General features: G+C 46.8%; 1 protein-coding gene across 4 annotated transcripts in view; it reads right to left on the bottom strand.

Moving 5' to 3' along the window:
* Window positions 1–14,927, bottom strand: part of LOC144111506 (uncharacterized) — a 104,548-nt gene that overhangs the window by 75,903 nt on the left and 13,718 nt on the right. For 3 of the 4 annotated variants that reach the window (XM_077644830.1, XM_077644831.1, XM_077644828.1), the window contains exon 2: window positions 892–1,580. In XM_077644830.1, coding sequence (XP_077500956.1) covers window positions 892–1,337 — 446 coding nt within the window. In that variant the 5' untranslated portion in view covers window positions 1,338–1,580. Of the gene's footprint in view, window positions 1–891; window positions 1,581–3,224; window positions 3,675–14,927 lie in introns of those variants that run through there. The other variant, XM_077644829.1, reaches the window with a different exon arrangement.

The raw sequence follows: 14,927 nt of genomic DNA, 5'->3' as shown, positions 1-14,927 counted from the left end.
ACCGAACACAATCGTCATTGCATGAACACCGGTGATGCGCTGCAACTCCGCTTCGGAGGCGGCAATCGTCGGAGTAAGACGTGGCAACTGCAAAAATTCTCCAACTCAAATTTTCGACCTCACTGAATGATGACCTCACTCAACCTCAAACTCACGCGTGTGGTCGAGGTTTGATTTGCTGGCCTCACTCACAAAATTTCGAGCCGCGACCTCACCTCAACCTCACCTCACGACGTGAGGTTGAGGTCGACCTCATGAGGTCGAAACCTCATGAGGTTGCCCACCTCTGATCAGTACCAACATATGCACCAAAACAGCACGGCAGAGAAATAGCGGGGTCCGTCATGGTATCTGAGCTCTGTTGGAGTTAAACCTCGGACCCATAAGGAGTGGTTCCGATGCAATACCTTAGAAGGGTGAGGGTTCGGGCTAGTCGGTAGTCAACATGAGGATCCATAGCGCACACAATTAAGGGGACACAACACCCCCTCATTGCATCCTCATGCATCCTCAGGGTATTGCATCCTCATGATGCAATACCCTTCCTCTTATTTTCGTTGCATTCCTGCATAAAGCCAAGAAAAAAAGGCAGGAGACGTAAGTCTGCTCGAACCCCAATTGCATACAAGTGCGTTGCAAAACGGTCGTTTGAACCACATTATAAACAATGACTAATAAATTACAGTTATTTCACAATATAATTAAGCAATTATGCGCAGGCCAAACAATAGAGAAGCACTGAATTCCACTTCAAATCTGTTAAAGTCCTTTTTCAGGCGTAGGCTTTACATGCAGTGTCTACCCACCTTTTTCATCGCTTTTGCGACCGCATTCCGTAAGAAGCGAGGCAATTAAGCAATCGGGGACATGCACAGTTGCCGGTACACTCACTTGATGACGTTTCCCGAGCGGGCCAGCTCTGTGGTCAGGGCGCCCCAGGCACGTTGCGTGTTCCACAGCTTGGACATACCGTCCTCACCACCGTTCACCACCGAGTCCCTGCGGTACTCAATCGTGGACGCCCTGCGCAGGGCACGCTGCAACTCCGACGGCTTGGCTCCCACGCTGTCCCCGTTGCCATTAGCACCGTCCGCCTCCGGTTCCGGGGGCGTACTGCCTCCGGGCAGCTGCGTGAGGAAGTCGCGGAAGCCCTTCTCGAAGTCGTGGAAGTCTATCTTGCCGTCCTCGTCGTGGTCCAGGTCTTCAAAGATGGCGTCCGCGTCCTGGCTGCCTATGCTGAACCGGTGGCACAGCTTGCGGAGTTCCTCCCGGTCCAGGTATCCGGTGCCGCGGGTGTCGCAGGCGCGGAACAGTTGTTCCAGCTGCAGGGTCGCCATCGGGTCGACGCCGCCTGCCGCCGCGTCCGCCGGTCGCGGCTCGGCGGTGACTGCGCGGTTCGCCAGGGCTCCGCTCTTCGGTTATCGCCTTCCGCGCCGGTCAGGACGAATCCATCCCCTTCTCAAGCTGACTCACTCAATCCTCGAAGCGGGTGGATTCGAGCGCGGTTGATTGGTTGTCTTGCAGGAAGTCCCTGGAGCAGATCTGCAGGTCGCCTCCGGTTGCGTCCGGTTTTCATTCAACTGTGGCAAGAAACAAGAAAACACAGATTGAAGCGAGGAGCTTAGTCTACAACCAAGTTGAAAAGTTAAACGTACGTCCTTAGTGCAGAACGCGACCGCCAGTTTCGCGAGAACAGCCCGTCGGTGGCCTCCCGACGTCGAAGCCACATGTGGAACGTACAAACCCTATACCCAGAGTGCGAGCCCTCTTTTCTGTCTCTCCCCCGCTCTGACGCTTCTGGCATGTAGGTCATGGATACGAGTCAACGCATTTCTGAGCGAGCACTCGAGCTCATGTCCTGGATTCGGGTCGCGCGCCTTTGTTTATATTAACAGTTTGACTTTCTCTGATAGGCATCTCTTTTCCTCGGTTGGAATCGACAAATACGAAGGCATATACGACGAGGAAATAAACATGCCAGTCAACAATCAGCGTATGTGCCCTTAAAGCCCGAGAACGTTTGGACTCCCGGTAAAATAGATGGTAAAAAAAAAGGCTGCGTAGACAGTTCTGCTACCATTGTTCTCGCCTTTGTGAGCCCTCTGTACGTAGCTGGCTTGTCGTTGTGCGATGCAACTTGGCGAGAAATTTAGCGGCTGCAGCGCCACATACACGTACTCAACAATTCCGGACAAAAGCATTTTTGAACGGGAAAAGAGTTTATGAACGCAGTTTATTTATATACTGTAAGATTTGACTATAACCATCAATATAGCCGCAGGTCTCTAGTCGGCAGGCTTGCTTTTTTTTCCCTATTAACGTTTTTGATATCATCAAAAACGTTTCCCAGTACCCGGGTTCGAACCCAACCGCGGCTGCCGCGTTTCAATGGAGGCAAAACGCTAAGGCGCCCGTGTGCTGTGCGATGTCAGTGCACGTTAAAGATCTCCAGGTGGTCGAAATTACATTCAAATACCTCCACTACGGCACCTCTTTCTTCCTTCACTCCCTCCTTAATCCCTTCCCTTACGGCGCGGTTCGGGTGTCCACCGAAATATTTGAGACAGTTCCTGCGTCATTTCCTTTCCTCAAAAACCAATCAGTTTTCTAAGGCAGTGTTAACTACTCGATGCCAGCGATGGAAAAATTTCGGAAGTAAGGTTTTGCTACGCATTATAAGAATGGACAATTAATAATAATTGGTTTTGGGGGGGAAGGAAATGGCGCAGTATTTGTCTCATATATCGTTGGACACCTGAACCGCGCCGTAAGGGAAGGGTAAAGGAGGGAGTGAAAGAAGAAAGGAAGAGAGAGGTGCCGTAGTGGAGGGCTCCGGAATAATTTCGACCACCTGGGGATCTTTAACGTGCACTGACATCGCACGGCACACGGGCGCCTTAGCGTTTTTCCTCCATAAAAACGCAGGCGCCGCGGTCGGGTTCGAACCCGGGAACTCCGGATCAGTAGTCGAGCGCCCTAACCACTGAGAATGGACAATTACCTATAGTATTTCTTTAACAGTACTGAACAAATTTTCCAATACTCAACATTTTTGTCGAAGAATGTTTTCACATGAATAACCAGAAACTTCTTTCACTCATAGGTACGGAAAAGAAGGTTCTTGAAATGCACATGCAAGAAACAAAATGCAAGCTTAGATGAGAGTTTGTTAAAGGTGAACGTTAACGAAGACAACAAATAAAATACAATTAAAATAAACTCACTTCACATTTACCGGGCAGGTCCGTAATATACGCTCGTATGTCCGCTCCCCTTCGATATTAAAACATCCAGGTCGATTTGGCAGGCCCCGAACACACGCACGATATAGGAAAGCCGCGTCAGGTGTTCCTTGTGATTCACCCGTCAGCGAGAAGATATATCTCCACCGCCGGAGGAAGTGGGAGCCTTCAATCCTTTTATCTTCTCTCGAAGCACAACTGGAAATCGCGCGAGTCGTCGCGACACACCCCAGCACGTGCGCAGGGTCGACCTCGTAGGTGCCCGCAGGACGGTGCAGTGCACCGCACGCAGCAGTGCAGACGCAGCGCACATGGACAAGAAAGCTCTGCTGCGCTGGCCGGCCGGCCTGTCACGTGAACGTTTGCGCAGTCCAGTACGTCCGTCCTCGGCGCCCCGCCCACCGTAGGGAAACATTTGCGCGCGGGCGAAACAAGGAAGAGAGAGAGAGAGAACAGCGAAAAAAACAAAAAACAAGAAGATAAAACGCGCAGTCGAGCCTTCTGTGCTGCCTCGACCTAGTCGGATCTCTCTTGTTTTCGCCCGCAGCACCGCTGCATGTTCTACGTTTTTCGGAGCATTTTTTTTATCTTTAGAGCAGCCGGACATCTCTTTCTTTTCTAACTCTCTTTCTCTCTCTCTCACCTTCTGTTCGGCGCCAACGAAATGACGCACGCGATGCAGAGAGACAGTGACCATTTGCTCGGTCGAGGGTCTCTCAAGGCCGGAGGGGATGAATCGTCCCGGGGACTGCCGCCGAATTCACGACCGCCGCGGATGCAGCGGCGGAAGAATCTCGTGATCCGCGTCACATGTCGCAAACGTCACATAATGACGTGCCACCGTGGTGGCTCAGTGGTTATGGCGCTCGGCTATTGATCCGAAAGACGCGGGTTCGAATCCCGGCCGCGGCGGTCGCATTTCGATGGAGGCGAAACACTATAGGCCCGTGTACTGTGCGATGTCAGTGCACGTTAAAGAACCCCAGGTGGTCGAAATTTCCGGAGCCCTTCACTACGGCGTCCCTCATAGTCTGAGTCGCTTCGGGACGTTAAACAGCCATAAACTAAACTGAACTAAACATCATGATGGGATGTTGTCACGGTTTCATCACGTCTTCCTGCGTGACATGATCGTAGTTTCACGTGTCGCTTAAAATGTGTCTTCGTTACGCTTGCTGACTCTGCATGCTGACTTCATTTTCCCCTTACAAAGGTTTCTTTAGACAGCCTATAGACTGTCAATAATCTTCTGTCTAAAAAGTCTATAGACTATCTATGAACAAATGCTAGAGAATAGTCTATAGGCAATACAAATCCTATAGAAAGGCTATAGACAATCTATGGATTTATGGCCGTACACGTTTAGTAGTCTTTTGTCTATAGACAGTCTACAGACTGTGAATAGACAAAAAGAAATATCTATACGAAGGCAATATAGTCTATAAGAAGTCTATAGACTATATATAGATCATTTTTATAAGGGTCCTGCTACTCCCTTTTCACCTTCATCTTTATATCCCCTCCTCCCTTTCCCCTAGTACAGGGTAGCAAGCCGGTTTTTCGTTCAGGATAAACTCCCTCCTCTCCCCCTTCCTCCTCATCAGAGCGGTCACAGCTGTCACGTCTATGGTCGCATCATTTTCACATTCCGTGGTGTGAGCATGTGATCACCGAGTGGTCACGTTCGCGTCATGCAGAACTCAAGATCACGCAGCTTTACCGCAAACTCATGTTAGGTACGGTGACCACATGACAACCATGTGATCATGATCACATCGCGTACATGGCGTGCTGATCACTCATACTCATACCAGGTGTTTACTGATCCGGAGTTCCCGGGTTCGAACCCGACCGCGGCGGCTGCGTTTTTATGGAGGAAAAAACGCTAAGGCGCCCGTGTGCTGTGCGATGTCAGTGCACGTTAAAGATCCCCAGGTGGTCGAAATTATTCCGGAGCCCTCCACTACGGCACCTATTCGTTCCTACCTTCTTTCACTCCCTCCTTTATCCCTTCCCTTACGGCGCGGTTCAGGTGTCCAACGATATATGAGACAGATACTGCGCCATTTCCATTCCACCAAAAACCAATTATTATTATTTCCCTCCTTTATCCCTTCCCTTACGGCGCGGTTCAGGTGTCCAACGATATATGAGACAGACACTGCGCCATTTCCTTTCCCCAAAAAGCCAATTATTATAGCTTGACCGCTCCGCCGCCATGTGATAATGCTCACATCAACATCACACCATGCCATATGAGCACAACATGATCACCATATCATGAGATATATGTGATCACATCCCAAGCAGCAAAGGTAATGGACCCAATATTGGAAATATCGCCAATGCATACCCAGTATTGGGCCGACTACGTGTACTGCTTGGGATGATTCAACTCAGCATCCCTCCCTCCTGCCTTCACAGTAAGAGCTCCCGTTACGCGGTATCAAACTGGCGCTATGCCGTCGGATGGGGGAAACAGATCAGTATGAATCGCACCAGCTGCCGTAGTTTGGAAGTAGCGGTGCGCGAGAGAAGGCACAGCTGTGCCGGCGACTATTTTTATCTCGATCCTATCTGCTTGCCCCGCTGTTTTTCTTTCTTTTTTTTTTCACTGTCTCCATCTGCCTATCTTCCATGCTTTCGTGCCCGAGACTAAAGGACACTATGGGGCCCCTGAACCTGCCCTCCCGCTCCTCTCGAGCGATGAGATGGACTCAGCAAGTTTGAATGCTGAATCGTGAAGCCTGAATTTCGATTAAGTGCTTCTTTTTTTTAGCCTGTCAGAGCTGCTAACAATCAAACATTCTGAATCGCATTCCTGTACTTCAAGAACGAATGCGATGTCAGTGCACATTAAAGATCCCCAGGTGGTCGAAATTATGCCGGAGCCCTCCACTACGGCACCTATTCTTCCTTTCTTCTTTCACTCCCTCCTTTATCCCTTCCCTTACGGCACGGTTCAGCTGTCCAACGATATATGAGACAGATACTACGCCATTTCCTTTCCCCAAAAAACCAATTATTATTATTATTACTTCAAGAACGACGTGACGGCCACAATAAACTCACGAAGAACGAGAGGAGTAGGGACAGGCGATGTCCAATCGAAAGACTTGGATATGGATCCGAGAAGCAAGGTCTAAGGGAATCTTATCATATATATACACAGTGGTGTCACGCCCTGAAAGAAACCATATCCAGCGCGGCGAAGTTGCTCGGCTCATTAATCAATCGTTTCCACAAAATAGCGCGCCAAGAGTGGAGTCACGATTCTCGAGAAAGCATTTGATTGGCAGAGAGGGATCATCTCTCCTTTCACCCACGGATGCCGACTTGAGCCAATATGGGTCATACAGGAAGGACAGGGCACCCGAGGTAGATCTTCGGTTGTGTGCTACCTGTTAGTTTTCTGTTGTTCACAGTCACACTCTTGAAGCCTTGACGCTGTGTATAGTGCCGGACAACAGCTCGCCGGAACTAATGCTTTATATCCGTTTTTTTTTTTTGCAGGAGGCACAGGAATCATGGAAACTATACTCATCTCGTTGAAGGACGTTGCCGCACTGCAGACGACTTGAAAATAAGGTAATTACATTCTAAAGCGGCATTACCTGTCACTCTGTGATAGTGTGAAGCTCTCTGCAGGTCGCCCGCTGGCATATCGGCACCCACTAACCTGGACAGTCTTTTTTTTTTTAATGCGAGAGAATAAGATGGCTCATCGACACAAAAACCCGGCGTCGCCCAAAAAAATGGCGACGTTAGTAAGCTTTCGATTGGCAGAAACGGTGTGACGTCAACAAAGGCGGCAAAGTACGAAATGTTAACCAGTAATAGTACTAGTACTTACATCCGCCTCAACGACAAAGCGATAGAACAAAGTTAGGAGAGAATTGAAAAAAAAAATGTTCAGAATAGAATTGTGACAAAATTGAAACAGAATTAAAATACAATTGGAATAGAATTGCGATTCTTTCGGATTACTCGCGCGGAAGTTCCTTAAAGGGGCTCTGAAACGCTTTCTGGGGAAGGTACATAAACTCGCTCAATAACTACATTCTCTCGTCAGGAACACCTGAGCCAAGTAATACACTTCTACCGGCAGTAGCGAACCCATAATCACGCGCGAAAGTTGGAGAGTTCAGAGATGGCTATTGGTTTCATTCTTTCAGGCATCACGCAGCTACCATGGCCGCGCCCAGTCAGGAGCGTCGCTTCGGCTGGTCAGGAAGCTCCGCCCACCGGGGAACTCCCGCGCGCGTCGGCGGTGGAGCCGGGGAAGGGGAGCCCACCTCTGAACATGCAAAAAGTGACGAGAGGAGAGGGGAAGGCGCGAAGATGCTGGACTTCAAATTTTTACACTACTCAGTTTCTACAAAACGCATTAAAGAAAATTCTTGCTGGAAGATATTGGTGAAACAGCCTGCTTTAACGTCCCTGGAATACCGCGCCTTTATTGACAGCCCCTTTCAGATACTGTTTAAGTGTCCCCGGTAGTTTTTATTTCCTTTTTTTTCTTTGAACGGAGTTGGCAAAGTAAACAGCCTGCCCCGACGGCCTCTCACATCTGCTTATCTTACACTATGCGACGGCATCTGGTAATCGATGTTGAGAGCTGCAGTGACGCTAAACAGTTACCTCGCCACTTAATCACGCCAGCCTTCTTATCCAAAATCATTTGCGCAGGCGCACTGCAGGCGCCGCATTGCAAAGCCCTGCCAGCTAGACTTGTTTGTTTCACTGTAGGGTGGCTCATCCAGAGGAGTTTGGCTGCAGTATAAGTACCAATTTCCCGAATAAAAAACTAAACAACGGCACTGTTTACGACACGCCGGCGGTTCAGCCACCCAAACTCCCGTCGGGAACCGGTAGCCCGCGTCAATATTGACGGCCACACGGGAAGCAAACACGGGGCCGATGGAGCCGTCTTTTCCGGGCCGGCTCGAGGGGGCGACCACTCGAACACTGTTTGACATTGTCGAGGGGGCGATAAGTACCGATGGACGAAAGCTAAAGAAAGAGCTGGAAGAGGCAAAAAACAAAGGCTACAAACAAAAGTAGTAGTGGGTGATGCTGACTCCTACGTCAGAGCATAGTCTAAGAGAACAGAGGGCTCGAGCTCACAGGAGCCCTTATATTCTACCCCCCACCCCCACCCCTTGTTTATTGATTGTTTCTTGTGTAGCCAAGAATACCGTCTTCCTGACTACTATCCCTACTCTGCTGACATACTATATGGTGTAGCACCATAAAGCAATTTGAAACATACTATATGGTACAAGAAATAGGCTACCGCGACATAGCTCTCCTTATATATATATATATATATATATATATATATATATATATATATATATATATATATATATATATATATATATATATATATATATTAGAATAGAATTACAATGATTTAGAGCTACAATGCTCTCATGCTTATGGGCTTCCGCTCGGAAACTTCGATTTCTTGGAGTCATAAAGAGTCGCAAGACGGAGCTGATGTCTCCTGATTCATTGCCAGTTGGACGTATGCCCTGCTCTCCTGATGATGATGATGATGATGATGATGATGATGATATGATGACTACTTCATTTGTAAGGGGTGTTAACCAGGGACATCTCCGACTGGCGTCATCTGTCGGCCGCCAATAAAAAACACTACTTAACTGAATGGAAATATTTTCGTTTCTAATTGAGAGAAAACTAAAGCCTCTCGAGAAATCATGAGCGAAGGTGTTGATACCGATGGCCTACTCTTAAGGCGTGCTGCAGAATCTTACATATAAAAGTGCTTCCTGTGCTCTTATCAAGCAGCTTTGACGCGGATAGGAAATCAATGGAATGCAGCAAACATTTAAAATTCCCGCGGTAACTTTTTGATGATCAGCGTCATGCACAACGTGGTGGCAGCCGCACAAACTAGACGCTCAAACGGTTTTAAAGACGTAGTTGCCTCTGTACGAGAAATTAACTTTCAAAAGAATGCGTAATGGCCACTCTATATGCGACTTGCGAATTACGTGAGCAGAAAAGTAACAAGTCAGCCATGTAAAGGCAACAGTTATTTGAAGCTATATGCGTTTAGGACATGACGATGCGTACTAATGGAAATGTCGATGTACAGTCGGGGACAAAAGTCTCTGCACCGCGTGCTCCGTAAAGGAGGGCGATATCTTTTATTATTGGCCCCCAGCTGGAGACCACACTTGTGGAGGTGAAAGTCATAATCCTGTTGGTTCACCTCCGCAAGTGTGGTCTCCATCCGGTGGCTAATAATCAAACTATGGGCCTCGCTTACGAATCCTGCGGTCCAGAAATTTTTGTGCCTAACTGTACATAAATAGGCTCGCTAAGGAAACATGAGGCACACTGCAAGAAAATATCCTCAGAAAACCTACGCCAAAGCCACGTACAGGAAATCAAACACACTCTAAGCAGAAAGGAGTAAAAAAAAGGAAGAAGTTGTATTCTAGCCCTTTTATGTCCCGTTTATGAAAGGGGCTTACTACATTTTTACACCCATGCAGGCGTCTTCGTGTTTAGACTGTACGATCCACTTTTCTACTTTACTCCTGTGCGCATCCATAAAGGCTCCATGAGGCAGCAAACCCTGCGTACCGAGGGCAGTTCTACAGCTCAGACTTGTTTCAGAACACGTGACTTTCGATATACACGGACTACTAGACAGGCATGCCTAGAGCGTGTTCAGATAGCCGTCGCAAATGGAGTAATAACTGACGCTTATTCCCTCCGGCTCGGGAAGGTAGGAACCGTTCGAAATGCCGAGTAAAAGGTAAAATCAGTGAATCAAGGTTGTTCAGACTACGAGGATTCACTTTGTTTTGGTGGAACGACGAGAGAGAATGAAATGAAAGAGAGAAAAGAAAGAGAGAAAGAAGGAAAGAAACATTGTTTGAAAGAGAGGACGGAAAAGGCAGAAAGAAAGAAGGAAGGAAATAAGGAAAGAAAAAAGGTTAAATAAAGGAAGGAAGGAAGGAAGGAAGGAAGGAAGGAAAAGGAAGGAAGGAAGGAAGGAAGAGGAAGGAAGGAAGGAGGAAGAGGAAGGAAGGAAGGAAGAGGAAGGAAGGAAGGAAGAGGAAGGAAGGAAGGAAGAGGAAGGAACGAATGAAGGAAGGAAGGAAGGAAGAGGAAGGAAGGAATGAAGGAAGGAAGAGGAAGGAAGGAAGAGGAAGGAAGGAAGGAAGAGGAAGGAAGGAAGGAAGAGGAAGGAAGGAAGGAAGGAAGAGGAAGGAAGGAAGAGGAAGGAAGGAAGGAAGAGGAAGGAAGGAAGGAAGGAAGAGGAAGGAAGGAAGGAAGAGGAAGGAAGGAAGGAAGAGGAAGGAAGGAAGGAAGAGGAAGGAAGGAAGGAAGAGGAAGGAAGGAAGAGGAAGGAAGGAAGGAAGGAAGGAAAGAAAGATAGAAAGAAAGGAAGGAAGGAAGAAAGAAAGAAAGGAAGAAAGGAAGGAAGGAAGGAAGAAAGGAAGGAAGGAAGGAAGAAAGGAAGGAAGGAAGGAAGGAAGGAAGGAAGGAAGGAAGGAAGGAAGGAAGGAAGGAAAAGAGCGGAGCAGAAATTCAAGGAAGCTGCCGAGATCAAACTACAAAAAAAAATTGCAACTGCAGGCGACCTCTCAGGCGCGTTATTAACGCTGCACACCAGAGCGACACACAGGTGTACCACTGAGCGGCAATGGGGGCTACCTGTCTCAGAACGCTCAATTTTCGCGTCACTTTTCACGGTGCTGCCCCAGTCAGCTCATTGCTCCCTTGAATGTAAACAGCTGGTGATAACAGCGAGGGCAGTGACAGAGGACGTATTTGATGGCTTTCTCATGTCACACGCAGCTCTTTGATGACGCCAATTGAGGAACTGCCCATCAGGTCTATGTATTAGAACCCTGACACTCTGATTGGTTCAAAACTCGGAAGTTAGTTGACTTCAGCGCCACCCGTAGGAGTGAAATGAATTACTCGCGACATTAGTTGGATACTTGCTAGTTGGTGTGACATTGACGCTTTAAGATATTCCGCAACAATCAATAGAGAAGACGCGATCACGAGTCATGAACACTTGAACGCAACTAGTAACTGAATTTGCTAAACATCTGAGAATCAAAACATACGTGTCCTTTTTCACTTCTCTCTTTAGGAAGTGTCAAGTGAGGCCTGCAAACTGGCGCTCAAGATGCTTGCAATCCCTGCGTATGAGCTCATCGAAAGGCACGCTCACACATGCCCCTGTTATGTCCGTTTTTATGTAGTATGCCTCAGTATTTTCCATCATAAGACTGTTTTGGAAGAAAGTTAAATCACAGTTTCTAGTTACGCTCAAGTGCCTGTATGTCTTACGGCTCCTGTGTCCAATCCGTGTGTTGAAGATCGCGAAATATCTTGAAGCGCCAATGCCCAGGACTAATTAAAATATTGTAGGACGTTAACAACAAACAATTGAGTGCTGAATTCATCGTCTTATTCGCACTGCTAAGAGACAATTAACCGTAACTATCGTAACATAAACAACAAGCTGCTGATGGTCTGTATTTGTGTAACCTATCTAGTGACGGTCCGAGAAACGCTCATCACTGCAATGCGACTAATTGATACTGCCAACAATAGTAGGCACCCTATCAAAAAGCACAAACTCTTCGGTCACCGCAGCACTATTTTTGGCTTTTGACCATGAACTTGAAGTGACAACAGAAAATTTTGCAGTAATAATAGAATTTTCTGTACTATTGTGCGACCCCGCCGCGGTGGCACAGTGGTTAGGGCGCTCGACTACTGATCCGGAGTTCCCGGGTTCGAACCCGATCGCGGCGGCTGCGTTTTTATGGAGGAAAAACGCTAAGGCGCCCGTCTGCTGTGCGATGTCCGTGCACGTTAAAGATCCCCAGGTGGTCGAAATTATTCCGGAGCCCTCCACTACGGCACCGCTTCTTCCTTTCTTCTTTCACTCCCTCCTTTATCCCTTCCCTTACGGCGCGGTTCAGGTGCCCAACGATATATGAGACAGATACTGCGCCATTTCCTTTCCCCCAAAAACCAATTATTATTATTATTATTATTATTATTATTATTATTATTATTATTATTATTATTATTATTATTATTACTATTGTGCTGTCCCTTGTCGTAACGACAGAACTACAGAAAATGCTGCTGTACTACAGGAAAATCTGTCGCTACGACAAAACATTGTGTTGTATTTTGGACATGATTCTGTCGTTTACTTCGACTGGGCAGTTTGCCTGCATCTATCGCCCTAACAGCTGTGACGTGACTGTCTGAAGAAAAGCAAATTGTGGTGAGCTGTAGAAATTATCTGTCATGATATATAAGAATATAAACAGTCTGGGAGGACCCACAGTAACTGTATTAATATATGAACTGAAACCAGTGATCTCACTCTGAGGAAACAATATCCCATGACTATGGATGACCTCCTAAATAATTTCTCCCATTTTTTTATTCATTCCGGCCTGACCGAGACCACATTTAGTTGTTTTTAACTCCGCGCGTTTTTCGTATTCGCAGATATCACCGCGCTAGAATGCATTTACGACTAGCATATTTTGCGAGTCAATTAGAAAAAAAAGAGGGTGGGGGAGTAGCTCCAACAGATTTGTGCCTGCGTGAAAATTGCTTTTTTTGTCTTTTTTTATTTTCGGAAACTACTCTAGGTGATTTTTATGTAATGTACAGCCAGGATCCAATGAAACCTTGATTCAAGTCCAGCTTTTTCGGGCAAAAATCTTGGAAACAGGAAAATTGTGAGACACTGTTATGAAAATATTGAAGGTAATGGTCCATTATTGTGATATGTAGCAAAACCTTTCTTTTACAGTGCTCCCATCGATCGCGTCGAACGGTTAGGACTGCTTAGAAAACCAATGGGGAACGCATTTGAGGATTGCAAAAACGTGAAAAAAAAAGCTGCAGGACTGCAGTCGGGTGATCTGCGGATATATTGATTGTTATAGTGAAATCTTACATTATATGAAAAAAAAATTGCGTTCATAAACGCTTTCCCGCTCAAAAATGCCTTTGTCCACTATTCCTGGGTATGATCGGAGTTCATAACGACCGTCTGCTGAGCTTAATGCTAACTCTTCCCATTTTTGAAAATTCTTCATTACGAATAAACGGTTCGCTCTTTAGTTCTAGTTTAGTTTAGTTAGTTTAGTTCTTTAGTTCTAAGCGCTCAGCGGCATACCGCAAGTGAGCCAAAAGGCGAGTGAAAAATTCACAGTGCATCGTCTATATACAACTCCTCGGAAAGTAGGTGTAAGCGGAATGTCATATGTCCGTCCCTTCAAAGACACGCACATTTCTAGCGACAGATCAGAACAAAGCACCTTTTAAATGCAGTCGTCATTGATGCGCGCAATAGGAGACGTCAAAACCCCGCAGACCACATAGACAGTGTCATCATGGGCGCACGCAGATGTTACGGCGTCAAAACGTTGTAAACATCTCGCTCTTTCCAAGAATTCCATATCATCTGAGCACATGAAGATAAAAACATGCCAGAGGAGCAGTTAACCGCTCGGTTAAAATGTCAAAAGTGTGAAAAATTCCAACCCTTCAGAAGGAATAACGTCAGTTGAATCCATTATGAGGGCAAAAAATCTACGCCAAGAAAATTGAATACGATATGAAGCCTTCAGCCAAGCCTCTACTGATGCAGGCATGTAATACAAAATTCAGATCGACACTTCCCTGCTGTTAAGTTGACGTAATATGCAGACAGATACTGCCACATTCTGACAAATCCTGCAGCTGAATGAGGACGACTGAATAGAACAAATGGCAAAAAGAGTTAAATAGTTGAAATGGTTCAAAATAACGTCAACTGCATTGAACACAAGACTAGATAGACACACAAAGAGAGAGAGGGGGGTGAGGTAGGGATGTTAACCAGAAAGGCTTCCAGTTGGCTACCCTGCACTGGGGAAGGGAATGAAAGTATTAAAGAGGGAAGAGTGAAGGAACGGGAAACACAGTCACAATCTGTCAATCGGTCTCTCGCAAAAAAAAAAAGTGGCTTTTAAGCCTTGAGGGCAGTTGTGGCCACGGACCAAGGATCTTGTCCTCTGTGGAAGAGCGATGATCAAGGCGAACACGAGACTAAGCTCTCGACAAAACCTACTATGATGCAGAGGTATCATTTCAACCGTAAATTGACACCCTTCGCTGCTGAGTGAATGTAACATGCAGACGGGTGATTCCATGTTAAGTCGCATGACCGAACAAGGACTAGAAAAAAAAACTTCCTCCGTAATCGCCGTTTACACGCCGCCGACTGATTTCAAGAGCACAGAATAGGGCCGTTCAGAATACGTGCAGCTATCAAACATGCACAACTCACTGCACGAAAACCGCTCTAATTCTTGGTTGCCGTGGCGTCCTGTTAGTGCGGATGTAAGCTTGGGCGCTTGCACAGACAATCTAGTCAATACATGACGTGTAAGTGAAGACGGAGGTTTTTTTAGTAAGGGTAGCTTCTTCAGAAAAGAACTGATGAAAATCAAGATTTCAAACGGGGAGAGTGGATAAACAACAAATACCCCGCAAATAACGAACACACCGAAGAGTCAAGAAGGGTCTATTGTGAAGAAGGTACTGCCCTTCTGAGCCCTTTGTATGCCTGTCTTGCGTCTTAGTCTGGTTGGCATTGCAATTCTT

The sequence above is a fragment of the Amblyomma americanum genome, chromosome 11, assembly GCF_052857255.1.
Source record: "Amblyomma americanum isolate KBUSLIRL-KWMA chromosome 11, ASM5285725v1, whole genome shotgun sequence".
NCBI classification, from domain to species: domain Eukaryota; kingdom Metazoa; phylum Arthropoda; class Arachnida; order Ixodida; family Ixodidae; genus Amblyomma; species Amblyomma americanum.
The sequence above is the reverse complement of the archived record's forward strand: the minus strand, read 5'-3'. Positions and strand labels throughout refer to the sequence as shown.